Consider the following 14,654-nt stretch of genomic DNA (forward strand, 5'->3'; position numbering starts at 1 on the left):
CCAAGCCTCGTCAGCCCCGTCTTTAATTATACTCCCTCCGTTTTTTTAATATAACTCGTTTTACAGCTATGTACGTACGTAGATTAAAAAAACTATTAATTTTTTATATTTTTTAATTATTTATCTAACCACAATTCAACCAATAAAAAAATAGAAAATATATTATCATTGGTCATATAACATTAATTATTAATAAATTTTACATAAAAAATTAAAAACGACATATAATTTGGAACAAAAAAGTTTTTCTAAAACGATTTATATTAAAAAACGGAGGAAGTACCTTTGTGTGTGATCATTTACTTTTTGACTACAATATTTGTTACAATGCTTCTTCTGTTAGATCATCCGCAACGTAATTTTTTTCTATAATTTCTGCTAAAAAAATCTCTAACTTTTTTTTAATAAAATAAAAAATAAATTTATTTTATATAGAATAAAAATAGGTTTATTTTATTTTATAGTAAAAAATAAAATGAATCATTAAAAATGATAAAGTGATATTTTTTTTTTTTATAATAGAGTAACCTAGTCAACTATTGAAGCAAAACATAATCTACAATAAAATTACATTATTTTAATAGAAATTATATTAAAAAATAAGTCTGAGTTAGAAATATCCTAGAGTTTTACATGTGTGAACAAGTAGAAAATGGATGAAACATATCATAACAAGATTAAAACAGTTTATATACAATCAAATTTGTCATATGTAAATCTGAAGTATATGATTTCAGTGAAATTAAATATTTTTTAATAATAAATTTAATGAAATTTAATGTTTCTTCATTCAAAAAGAAGAAATTTAATATTTTCTCATCTTGTGTTCAAAGTTTCAAAAAAGATTTTATAAGCGTATATCAGCTATTGTATCATGTATTTAAACTGCATTTGAATGCGCTATCATTCTGAATTACCCAACATAACTCATTAGCGAATGAATAATCATCTGCTTCCGGAAGAAAGCGAAGAATTTTTTTGGAATTCTTCATTACCAGATACCAATTGGCTTTGAATTGAAACCGTATACGTTGATTTTCAAAATGATACAAAATCAATTTAAGCTCTTATACGTATAATAACATAGCAACCTTTTACTATATACTCTTTCCGTTTCGATTTAATTGAAAAAAAAAAATTTGTTTCAAAATAAGTATTGTTTTAGAGTTTAAATGCAAAATTTGTTAATAAGATTTTTCACTTTATTTTTCTATTGGTTAAAAAATAGTTAGGTGTATAGATAATTGTATTTTTGTTTTGAAAATATACAAAATCATATGTTTTCTTAATATGTGTGCATAAACCTAAAACGATAATTAAAATGAAATGGAAGAAGTATATAGTATATTAAGTACATGCACGTCAAATATGAAAATAATAAAGGTAGAAAAAACTAAGCTCAAAATCGCAGCTTGTCGACATATTTGACACTATTCGAAACATAGATATCAACACTGGTTGGGAAATGCTATGAGATAGTTTTTTTTGGTCAAAGCTATGAGAGTTGTGATAGACACTGCTATTTCATTTCTAACTAGGATCGGCCCGTCCTATGGGCGGAATATATTTTACTTGTGATTTAAATTATTATTTTGTGTATGATTTTGTGATTTATGTTTTAGGTTTGCATTTGCAAATGATATGTATGATAATGATTTTTGTTTTTTGAAAAGTTTTAGGTGAGGAAGAATTATATATGATAAGATATATTTTGCTTGGTTACAATAGTTGTTTCTATATTAAAAAGTTGTAGCATTGATATGTTGTGAGGGCTTCAAATGGTTTTCATGTTATTTCTTTTTACAAAAAAATTGATCTCATATTTGGTGTGTTATTTGTGGTTTGTAATGTTTTGGTTCATGAAGGATTGAGTTGTGGTTAATTTTTCGAGTATGTTATAAGAGTAACTACTTTTTATGTTGAAACCATAGTCTTTCGACATATTATTCGAGTGGAAGTGGTGATTATTTGAAGTTGCATTTTTTATTAAAAGTAGAATGTTATATTGAATGCAAAGATGGTAGTCAAGCAAAGCTAATCAAAATAAGAAAACGTTGAAACTGGAAAGTATGAAAATTGAGTAGTGGTCGAGTGTATGCACTTGTTAGTCACCGTAAAACTAACTCAAAGAACTTCTCCATTTGTTTAAAGTAATAATCACTACATCGATTTCACAGATTATTGAGATAACAATTTCTTGACGGCATTATAAAGGAGCATATATTGTTCCATAAAACTTCTTTTTCCTTATAAAGACATTATTCAGCTCCAAACATGCCAGTTTGTCGCTCATAGAAATCTATAAATTTCATGCATTCCTCATGCTCTCTTGTGCATAGCAAAACTGTAGTATAGATATAATTACCTATACCACAATTGATGTTTTCCAATATGCGAAGAAGTTTTAGTACTTGTTGCGGGTTTGTTACAATGTCAAAATTGTTTTTTTCTAATAATAATTTCTTGTATAGATTAAGTAAATATTTTCTTACTTAATCTCGTACACTGAGTTTTACAGTCATCTATCTGAACTGAATGGTTTTGGGATATTTTAAATCCTTTATGTTACAATTAAAATAAGAAAGCGAAGAAAAATATTCTGACTAAATATTTAATCGTATGTTTAAATAGAATCCTAGACGGCGGTCTTTCGTGGAACTAAACTCTCTTTTAACTTTTCTATACTATCACCTTTGATACTTTATAATTTTTAATTTCTACGATTTGGTAGCTCCCACGCATTTCCGCTACCTCCTCCGAGAATCCCAATAGCTGATGAGTCAAGAACGCTTCAAATCGACTTCAGATTCTGTCATACTTCTAATCAGATGGTGAGCCCAAGTACGTTCCGGATAGGCCCAAGTGAAAATAACATGCAAATTTTTAAGACTTGCAAAAATAGCTTCAAAACTTGAAAAATAGATTTAGATTTGTTAAATATATTTTAAGCTAGAATATTAGCAAAGCAAAAACATAAAGTTTGAATTTATAAATTTATTTTAAATAAACACAAAATGCACATTCATATTTGACACATGTAAATTTTACATTTACTCGGAAGGATTTGAAAACCATGGAACAAATATTCTGTAAAATAAGATAAAATCATAAGAAAAAAAAACATAAAAAAAAAATTAAAATCATATTAAGTAGACTTTTAATAAAGTCTGTTTACAATTTATGGCTTATGAAGTCTAATATCTTTAAATTTTAAGCAAACTTCATTATAAGTCTATTCTATCGAATATTTTTCAGATCTGAAAATTATATACATTTTGAAATGGAAAAATAGCTTTAAATATGAAAAAAAAAAATCAAAATAGCATTTATAAGATAAAATAGTAGTAAAATAAAAACATAGAGTTTGAATCAATAACTTTATTTGAATATAATCATAAAAATTTAAAATTTAAATATATAGATCTAAATCGTATATTTTTAAGAATAACTTTAATGACACAGACTGAATCCGGTTGAGTTCCGTAACGTTGCTGATTTTCCAATACAAGAGGGAAGAAATCCAGTCGATTCGACACGACGACAACTTAGATCGGGGATTGGCCGGACATAGTTTTCTTTCGTAATGTAATTGAGATTCCATTATCGGTTCAAAAACGGCTGGAACCCTAGAAATGATTAGTCATGATGTTAAAAATAAAGACAAAAAATGTTTGGTACCAAATATTTATGTTGCAGCTCAAGTGACTAAATTGTCCAAGCCCAAAATTAATTGTTTTGCCAAACAAAAAACAATTCAGAAACTTGAACACATGTTGTTCTCAAAGCCAACGACTTTCTTAGCTGAGGTGGCAGCACCAGGAGTGAGTGAACAAACTCTAGTTTATATAAATAGATAGATAGATTTGCAACGACCGTGGTGTATAAATTACAATAGTCTAGTCTTTTTGTCGTCGTATGATGATATGAATGATGAATCAATCTACTTTGCTATCCTCCGATGCTTCTAGAAAACTTATCCTTTGTTGTTGACGAATTAGAACTTTTTTATTTATAATAAAAGGTCGGCAAAAAGTAGCAAGCCTTTCCTTTTGTCCAATTGTAGCCGAAAGTTGAGTCTCGTGAGAGGTCGCATTATGGTAAATGAATAATGTTACATAATAACAAGTTATTAACATATTGTATACCATTTAAGTCCATGACTGACTGTTCCTTTTTCTGTTAATAATACCCATGCATTTTCACACGGAGTAAGTTTCGTGTGACTGTATAAACCATTAACACACTAGTGGAGCTTGTATATCATAATATATGGTGTTAAGAAGCGAAGTGATTTACTGGTTTCCCATGAAGAAAAAAGTCTACTGACTAGAAGATGATACTATTAATATAAACATACTCTCTTTCGTTTCTAAATATAAGACGATTTAAGTAAAACACAGTTATTAAAAAATCTATTTTTATCTAAACCGTATTATTAAAATTATAAATTAAAACAACTAAACCAATTACAAAATATAATTATTAAATTTGATTGGTTACATAGTTTTTGATAAAGTTAAAGTTACCTAAAAATATAAGAATATCTTACATATTGAAATATAAAAATACTTCTAAACATTTTATATTTAGGAACGAAATGAGTAGTCTTTTGCAATTGTATTCGCAGACTCTCACACAACAAATAATTTGGTGATATTTTTATTTTTGTCACGTGACTATAATATAAACGGTAAAGCTCTCAAGGTCTAGGTACTTGAAAATAACTATAATATGTAGAAGTTTCCTATTATATTTTTTACTAGATATCCTCTAGCGGTTCAAATGGGGAACTTATATGAGGTTTCGAATGTTATGAACCTTCCCGTCCCGCATTGCAGTTAACAATAACAAAAATCTTTGTGGCTTCGAATGATGACCATTGTTCCGTTCCGCCCCGCAATTAACAGTAACAAAAATCTTTACATATATTATATATCTATACATTTTTATAACTGTTAGAACCGAACCGCAGTTGAACCGCTTGTCCCGCACCGCTCAAACTGCAGTCACAATTTGGAGTCTATATATACCATATATTTATACGTTTTTATAACTATTAAAACCTGCCAGAGATTTGGGACAGACTGTAAGGAACTGATTGCTATGGTTAAGGATCCCCAAGCGTGGCCAAGCTTTGCGACGGAATTGGAGAGAATGGAGACGCTACAAATCTGCTTCCCGGACTTCAACATTACTTACGTTCCACGAACGCATAATCAGACTGCAGATTTTTTAGCTAAGACTGCTAGATCTTTCCGTAGAGAGTTACACTTTGTTGGTTGTTCTATTCCGGTCTGGTTATCCAGGCCACCTCAAGTTTGAGTAATAGAATAGCCTTTTGACGTTAAAAAAAAAAAAAAGACTGCATTGCAGTTAAACCGTTTATTCCGTACTGCTCAAACTGCAGTACCATTTAGAGTCTAAGTATAGTCAGACTAATGTTGGTTTGCTAGTTTAAAATATTCTTTCGCACGTCTATATAAATATCGTCAGTATTTTATTATAAACGATAATACAAAGTTCGATGATGAAGGATGACAAATATAAGAATAAACAACTGAAGTTTAAATGAATTAAAAAATAAGAATAAATTAGTGGATTTGTTAAGTTTTCTGACAAGTTATCACTTTGATGACTAATGGATAATAATAAATAGTCTAATACACGACCTTCCAACTCTCACACGTGCTTCCCAAAATCAGAAGATGCTTACACGTATCGGATTCTTTGCTAGACTGGCAAAGACAGATCACCAACTTTCCATAATTCCATTGATGGAAAGTTTTGCCACATTAAATGATTGAATTTCAAATGGTTGCTTCGCTGAATCTCTCATAATAGCAAGTTTTTGATGGACTCGTGATGTGAATGATTAGGTTAACGTTCAATGGTTAAAAATAAGTAGATCATCACTATATTAGAGTCTGCATTTAGTCAAATTATTAATTAAATGCATAAAAATGTGGTATTGATTACTTGTTTATGTTTAATGTGGTACAAGGAGCTGGCTCGCGTAAATTAGGTATCGCCATTGACCCATTTCAATCCATACGATCATATAACATCTATGTACCATCAACAACTCAACTCTGCAGATAAACCTGTGAACTATATTGTTGAACTTAGATTAGGTTTACGAGATTTTGTTAATAAAATATTAACTGAAAGAGGAGAAAAATTAGTCTGTCCGAAAACAAATTAATTGGAAAACGAATAAAAATTCTAAAAATAAAAGCCGAAGAGTTCATAATGATTTATCTCTTATGTTTTGTTCAAAGTAGTGGATAAATCTCTTTAACAACATATTCTTTTATTTAGTCTGGTGCTAAACGGCTTCCAGCTGTAAATACAGCCCTGGATTCGACTCGTACTGGCTACCAGGAAATTTACATGCGTACTTGTTCTGGCGTCCGAAACCGAAGACCGTTGCCTGGCCATGACCCACTTTCGGGTGTGCATCCGCACCGTTAAAGAGTTCGGTCTCTAGTCTAGACCACCACGGTGGGGCCAGGACACTCGGTTATCAAAAAAAAAATTCTCTTATTTAGTTAATTTTTCTTACTTTTATCTTTTTTTCTTCTTGGAATTTTTTTTTAATCTCCTTTTTAGACAAATTGACATGTAATTGTTCAGTATTCAGTGGATTCATCGTCATCTCTTTTTTTGTTGTGAGATGAGCAGCCTATCTTCACCCTGTGTAATTAAAAACGTGTCATGGATAGTAACCTGCTGTTGACAAAAAAAAAAGAAAAAAAAAAGATCACCTGCTATCTTTTAATATTTTAGATCTATGGTTTTGAAACTTCACATCAGTCGACCAATCCAAAGCTTACAATAGTAACAAACGAGACCTTTCTTTACGAAAAAAACAGTAACAAACAAAAATTACCACTATATATTTTGATAGAATCAGACTAATTAGACTCTACCCAAATTTTTTTATAGTACTCACTTCCACGTTTTGACATAATTGAGCGCTGTGTGTGGACCGCTATGAAAATTTATTTCCATCGGACCACGCTACAGTCAACAGTCAAAACGAACAATCATTCATACGCAAAATGGGCTCATTTAATTATTAATGTAGTACTTTATAAAAGAAAACAGCTTCTTTGCTGGTGGTGATCTTTGGCGTTGAAGGCTTGTAGTCGTCTGGTGTGTTTTCCGGCGATACGAGATCTCTGGCCGTGTCTCCGGCGATGAATTGAAGCGGTGCCGTTCAGGCAGCGAGGAAAGAAGTGGTGGATGGGTGACGCGTGTCCCTGCGTTTGGGCTTTCTTCAGCACGTGGCGTTCATGTTTCATGAGGTGTCCGGACGCGTGTGTCGCGTTGACGGTGAATCTCAACGCGTGAACGGTCACGTATGTTTGGTTGACGCGCATTTATGTTTGTGGGTCGATTGGGCTTTAGGCCCATTTGTTTCTGTTTTGTTCTGTCCATCTTGTGGGCTTTTAGTGTTTTTCTGTGTTTGGGCTTCGGCCCAGCACTTTAATAAAAGATGGCAAAAAAAAAAAAAAGCTTAAAATGACTGCTATCTACGTTGTTCGTCGATTTGCAATTCATTTCTTACTCACATGGCATAGCTCACCATGTTATGTGTAACACCCGTATTATCCAAAATAAAATAAATAAATATAAAGTCCGAAATCTCCATTTATTAATTCTCTAAAGTCAACTCCAAAGTCGTAAATCCAGATAATATAATAAAACCTGAAAATATCGATAAAATCATAAAAACCGAAAGTCTGAAAAATTAAAGAGATAAAACTCCCAAAGCACCAATCCGATAGTAATCACTCCTGCCCGTCGGTCTCACCTGAAAGGGGGAAGAAAGAGGGGTGAGTAACAGGGGAGTTACTCCGTGAAGTATGGGATGCTAAACCACAAACCACTGACTCAGTACATAGCACTACGACTATGTAGGCCTAGCTCTAGCATGAAACAAACACGGTGTCTAATACACCACATAAAACATCAAATGCGATAATAGTGCATAACTAGATCACACACCCCGCATTCTCCTTATACGGATATAAATATATAACTCTATGCGCCGCTAGTACAAGAGTCCATCCTTGTACCCCGCAATCACCTATGCGCCGCTAGTACAAACGTCTTTGTACCCCGCAATCCCTCATACAATGCGCCGCTAGCATAGACGTCCATATGCCCCGCAATCTCCATACAATGCGCCGCTAACACAAACGTCTCTGTGTCCCGCAATCTCCACACAATGCGTCGTTAGCACAACATCTTTGTGCCCCGCAATCTCATAACAGACTTATGTATATACATATATAAATAACAGTTCTTAATTCATTCAATTCAATCAGCCGTTGAATCCTCTATTATCCTATTTCCGGTTTAACAATCAATAATAGTAATAAACAAACAAGACTCTCAAACAGACTCAATTCACAGAGACGGATCATGTTTCGAAACGAAACTTTCCATAATAGTAGTACTAAACTAGCTCGGGATTTAATGGGATAGCCCTCACCTTAGCCACAGGCTGAAATGAACATCGAAAGATGCGGTCAGCTGAGGTCAACTGCAACACGAGAATCAACGACTTAAGCTCAGTTTTTCTGGAAATAAGTTTCCTAAAATGGAAACTTTCCTAAAATGAAACCTCTCCTAAAATAGAAACTTTTCTAAAATAGCAACTTTCCTAAAATGGCAACTTTCCTAAAATAGAAACTTTCCTAATATAACTTATTTCCTAAATTAGAAACTTTCCTAAAATATTCCCATAACTAGAAATAAGGAGGCAACAAACTTACTAGAAAACCCGCCGGAAGCTCGTCCAGAAATCTCACCGAAAGCTCGTCCAGAAATCTCGCCGGAAGCTCACCCGGAAATCCCACCGGAAAATTCACTAGTGACTGGTCGTCGAATAATTCAACAACAACTCGTCACACGCAAAGAAATACTTTGACTTGATGAGAATAAAGAGAAAGGATGGAGTTTCTTATATAGGAGAAGGGAAGGGAGGTAGGTTTTCTAAACATCCAATGTGGGACAAAGTAAAAAGAGAGAATTAGACTTTAATTTTTAATAAAGGCCAAACTGGTCCACCAGAAAAATCTGGGTCGTTACAATTCTTCCGCACTAAGAAGGAATTCGTCCCCGAATTCAAATCCTGAGCCGAGAAAAGGAATAAGATGTCTTCAACATGACTTAACTTTGTTATAAAGACGCTTGTTCGCTGTAGACACTCCAAACTATGTGGTCCTCCCATATCAAATAAGGTGAAATCTCTCATACTCAGCCGCTACTGATCTTAAGCACAACTTTTTTTTTTTAAACACATGATAACCGCAAAAGACAACATGCACAAACGTAAACTACCAAAGTGAAAAGATACATACCATCAGCCGGCTCAACTCTCTCGTTGCCTCTTGCAGCAAATACTCGTGGTGCGATAGCCTGGCGCTTAGCTGGTGATGGATTCTCTACACGTCCCCCCCTCGGCCCTGAAAATGTGACCAGGCTGGCCACAGCCATAACACTTCTTTGAAGCCGCTGCTAGTGTCGTTGGTGCTGTAACCTGTCCGGTACCAGTACCATCCACTTTTGTAAATCGACAATACTTGGCCACATGGCCTAACCGCCCACATGCAAAACACATGACGCAATCTCCAAAATGGTAGCGATGGCAGCGCTCACAACTGGGTGTTCCTGACTGATCCCCTGCCATGTTCGGTGACCCTGAAGTTCTTTCAGTCTTAGGTTGGGCCTTAGAGTACTTCTGCTCCTCTGCAATACATGCCTCCTGCACAGCAGCCTTCTCTACCAGATCCAACAAGCTCGTGTAAGTAACCATACTGCACCTGCCGCGAAGATCAACTCGCATCCCATCTAAGAATCTCCTGATCAAGTCCTCCGCATCAAAATTATTACCAGCAAACAAGCGGAGTTGGCAAAACTCCCGCTCATACTCTCTGACACTCCTAGTACCCTGCCTCAGATGCTCAAAAGCATTCTTCTTCTGGTGCAATGCTTCTCTAGAAAAATACTTCTTGTCGAACGCAATGAGGAAATCCTCACAAGTCATATCGCCATCACGCATCGATTGCACTCCATCCCACCATACTAATGCATCCCCACGCAGATACAACTCTGCGATATTAAGGCAAAGGCGCAACGGACAATTGATAGTCTGCAGACACGTAGCTAATCTATGCTTCCAATTATAAGCCTGAAAAGGGTCTACTGTTCCTCCAAAAGTCTCCAAATCCACAGTTTTCATCTGTTTCATCACCTGCATAAGCGTCTCATCAACCTCAGGAACCTGCTGAATAGGGGGCTGCTGCTGCCCCTGAACCTGAACTGGTGGAACCGGCTGAATAGGGGGCTGCTGATGCCCCTGAACCTGAACTGGCGGAACCTGCTGAGCTGCAGCCATCTGCCTAACCACTTCCTGTGCAGCTACTCTAGCAGCCTCATGGACAGCTTGCTGAACTGCCTCATGTGCAGCCTGTCTGGCTGCATCCTGCACCATCTGCCTAAGGGCATCCTGATCAATCGGTGGAACCGGTGGCGGCACATTCTCATCTCCACCCTCTCGTGAAGCACTAGCGGACTGAGTGCGAACAACTCTCTTACGCGGCGGCATCTGAAAGGAAAAAGCACCTCAATAAACTTCTGCCGAAACTGAACACCAACGATTCTAGACACAATACCAAACAGAAAGGTGCTATTTACTTTTATTTTTAAAATTCCCATATTTCCAAAATATTTTTAAAATTGTCTAAAACCGATTAAAAACCGAGTCGAAACCACGTCCCAACAAATCGCCATCCCGGGTCAGAGCCGGGACGGAACCCCGCTCTGATACCAGATTGTAACACCCGTATTTTCCAAAATAAAATAAATAAATATAAAGTCAGAAATCTCCATTTATTAATTCTCTAAAGTCAACTCCAAAGTCGTAAATCCAGATAATATAATAAAACCTGCAAAAATCGATAAAATTATAAAAACCGCAAGTCTGAAAAATTAAAGAGATAAAACTCCCAAAGCACCAATCCGATAGTAATCACTTCTGCCCGTCGGTCTCACCTGAAAGGGGGAAGAAAGAGGGGTGAGTAACAGGGGAGTTACTCCGTGAGGTATGGGATGCTAAACCACAAACCACTGACTCAGTACATAGCACTACGACTATGTAGGCCTAGCTCTAGCATGAAACAAACACGGTGTCTAATACACCACATAAAACATCAAATGCGCTAATAGTGCATAACTAGATCTCACACCCCGCATTCTCCTTATACGGATATAAATATATAACTCTATGCGCCGCTAGTACAAGAGTCCATCCTTGTACCCCGCAATCACCTATGCGCCGCTAGTACAAACGTCTTTGTACCCCGCAATCCCTCATACAATGCGCCGCTAGCATAGACGTCCATATGCCCCGCAATCTCTATACAATGCGCCGCTAACACAAACGTCTCTGTGTCCCGTAATCTCCACACAATGCGCCGTTAGCACAACATCTTTGTGCCCCGCAATCTCATAACAGACTTATGTATATACATATATAAATAACAGTTCTTAATTCATTCAATTCAATCAACCGTTGAATCCTCTATTATCCTATTTCCGGTTTAACAATCAATAATAGTAATAAACAAACAAGACTCTCAAACAGACTCAATTCACAGAGACGGATCATGTTTAGAAACTAAACTTTCCATAATAGTAGTACTAAACCTGCTCGGGATTTAATGGGATAGCCCTCACCTTAGCCACAGGCTGAAATGAACAACGAAAGATGCGGTCAGCTGAGGTCAACTGCAACACGAGAATCAACGACTTAAGCTCAGCTTCTTTGGAAATAAGTTTCCTAAAATGGAAACTTTCCTAAAATGAAACCTCTTCTAAAATAGAAACTTTTCTAAAATAGCAACTTTCCTAAAATGGCAACTTTTCTAAAATAGAAACTTTCCTAATATAACTTATTTCCTAAATTAGAAACTTTTCTAAAATATTCCCATAACTAGAAATAAGGAGGCAACAAACTTACTAGAAAACCCGCCGGAAGCTCGTCCAGAAATCTCACCGGAAGCTCGTCCAGAAATCTCGCCGGAAGCTCACCCGGAAATCCCACCGGAAAATTCACTAGTGACTGGTCGTCGAATAATTCAACAACAACTCGTCACACGCAAAGAAATACTTTGACTTGATGAGAATAAAGAGAAAGGATGGAGTTTCTTATATAGGAGAAGGGAAGGGAGGTAGGTTTTCTAAACATCCAATGTGGGACAAAGTAAAAAAAGAGAATTTTTTTTTTTTAACTGAAGTAAAAAGAGAGAATTAGACTTTAATTTTTAATAAAGGCCAAACTGGCCCACCAGAAAAATCTGGGTCGTTACATTATGATCAAGAATTTATGTGTATGTGTCAACGAGTGCTTACGTTAAAACCTACGATACTTGTTAAGATTATATACTATCTTACAGAAACATTTCGCAAATCATTTTTCCTTTGGGTTAACATATTTTGTTTATCAATTTGTTACATTTTCGTTCATGGAACCATTATCAATATATATAAAGAATATTGAGATTTATTACGTCTATAAACTGCTAGCATTACTAGTTAGAAATTAATATTTTAATCTTTTTGAATTTGTGTTTAGTATACTTTTTTGCGAAGGCTCACACAACATCTACATCCGAATTAAACTTGGCAATACAACCATGATGCTAGGGTACCCTAAAAGCTTTGTTATAAATGCATGCATTACAAACTTACAAATGCATGTGATTGTATGTTTTTTTTGCTAGACTTTGGATGTAATTGTATCATATGTTTGGGTGGGCATCTGACATTGTGACCTATACTAATTTAAACATCAGAATATATAAGGATCTGTTGTAAATCAAATTAAGGTTCATTGAAACAAGTTTTTCAACTGCTTTTCATTCAGAAATTTCAACTGTTTATCATACAGAAATTAACGTGAAAGGGATTGACGATAAATATAAATGTGGAATACGTGTATTTTAGCCGACGCAAGGCGTGACGCTTTCTGCATGAATTGAGACGCAATGACGTGAATCTAAGGGTTTAGGGACTATAAATTAACTTTTCGATGTTGATGGTTCTAATGCCAAGACGTGGTTCTACTTTCTAAACCGGATGGATCGGAAGTGATTAATTTTTTTTTATTAAAACAAGAGTACAAGACCCATTTCGCTAACAACATACTCTGTCCATGTTAAGTATCTTTGTGGAGAAATCTTCTCATTATAAAATAAGTGTCATTTTCGAATTTCAATGCAAAATTTATTAATTCTATCCAACAATTTATTTTTATATTGGTTGAAATATGATTAGGTTTATAAATAATTGTGTTTTTATATAAAAAATATACAAAATTAATTGTTATTTTGATTTGTGTGCACAAACTCAAAACGACCCGAGAGAGTATCTAACATACTCTCTCTGTTCCTGAAAATAAAATTTTCTAAAGTATTCACGTTTATTAAGAATTCAATAAATATTTATAATTTAATTTTTCTTTTACTTTATTATACACTTTCCAATAATTTTTCACCAATGAAATTTAATCAATTCAAATATTTTTATTTTTTGTTTCTTAAAAATATATAAAAAAATATCTTAAACATATAGATAATATATTTTTGTGAAACAAGTAAAAAATCTAAAACATCTTATTTTCATTAACCACTGCCTATATTGATTCTGACAATTCCGCAACATAATTTCATTATTAAATGATTCAATCGTGTGATTAGCTAAATAATCCAATTACGGCGTATATTGATTCTGACACCATTAACGCCAACCGATGTTTTTTACATCAACTGATATGTTGTTTATAAATCTGTTTCAAGAGTATAGTAGTGTATGTTAATATTGATATATACGATATATACATCTTCGAATTGTGGTTGAATCTTTTCCAAAATATTGGTGTTCTAAACTGTGACCGACGGTAACTAAATTCTAAATATATAATTATGTAATGTTATGGATATTATATACATATATATAATTTTTTTATATATCCGAATTGATCAACAAACACACACACACACATAATATATATATTCTAGAGAGCACATATAAACTTTTTGAATAGTAAGAGCATCCACAATAGTGAAAGGTTATCTAAGTTTCTCAACAATAAGTTTTAATAATCAGTTGTATTTTATTCATTTTTGTACATTAGATCATTGCTAAAGATGCATGTGTTATTTGGGTTTCAAAAATGAATTAGTGGAGTTTCTTCTTCTTCTTTTTTTTGTCATCTAGAGGGTTAATATTAACTTGCACAAAGTAGTACACAAAGCCAGCAAAGATGTTGAACCTTTCTGGAGCCATAAGCCAGCATGGTGATAGGCAGCATTTGGAGTGGAGTTTCTTCTTTAATAAACCATTTTTCATCTCTCTTTTTATTTATTTTTTTTTCTATTTTTAATGCAAAAAATCTATAAGATACTTTCGTTGAAAATGGCCAAAGATTTTAAATAAATATGGAGATGGGGTCAAATCGAGTAATGTACAGTGCATTCAGTGCCAAAAACAGCAAAACTTTTTGCCTTTATTTTATGTCGGAAGATGCCATAAAGATAGATATCATTGTAAATACTAGGTCCTTGTCCGCGCTACGCGCGGAT

General features: G+C 34.3%; 1 protein-coding gene across 1 annotated transcript; it reads right to left on the reverse strand.

The window, feature by feature from the left end:
* Positions 1 to 3,910: 3,910 nt before the first annotated feature.
* Positions 3,911 to 14,654, reverse strand: LOC103867575. Its single transcript, XM_033282162.1, has 2 exons — positions 11,749 to 14,654; positions 3,911 to 10,618 (listed from the first exon to the last, which is right to left on the reverse strand). The coding sequence occupies exon 2, from the start codon at positions 10,616 to 10,618 to the stop codon at positions 9,437 to 9,439; it is 1,182 nt and encodes a 393-aa protein (XP_033138053.1). The 5' UTR covers positions 11,749 to 14,654; the 3' UTR covers positions 3,911 to 9,436.

This window comes from Brassica rapa, chromosome A10, assembly GCF_000309985.2.
Source record: "Brassica rapa cultivar Chiifu-401-42 chromosome A10, CAAS_Brap_v3.01, whole genome shotgun sequence".
NCBI lineage: Eukaryota > Viridiplantae > Streptophyta > Magnoliopsida > Brassicales > Brassicaceae > Brassica > Brassica rapa.

What these genes read in the sequence shown, in the direction of transcription:
- LOC103867575 (XM_033282162.1), bottom strand. Translation starts at nt 10,618, where the DNA reads ATGCCGCCGCGTAAGAGAGTTGTTCGCACTCAGTCCGCTAGTGCTTCA.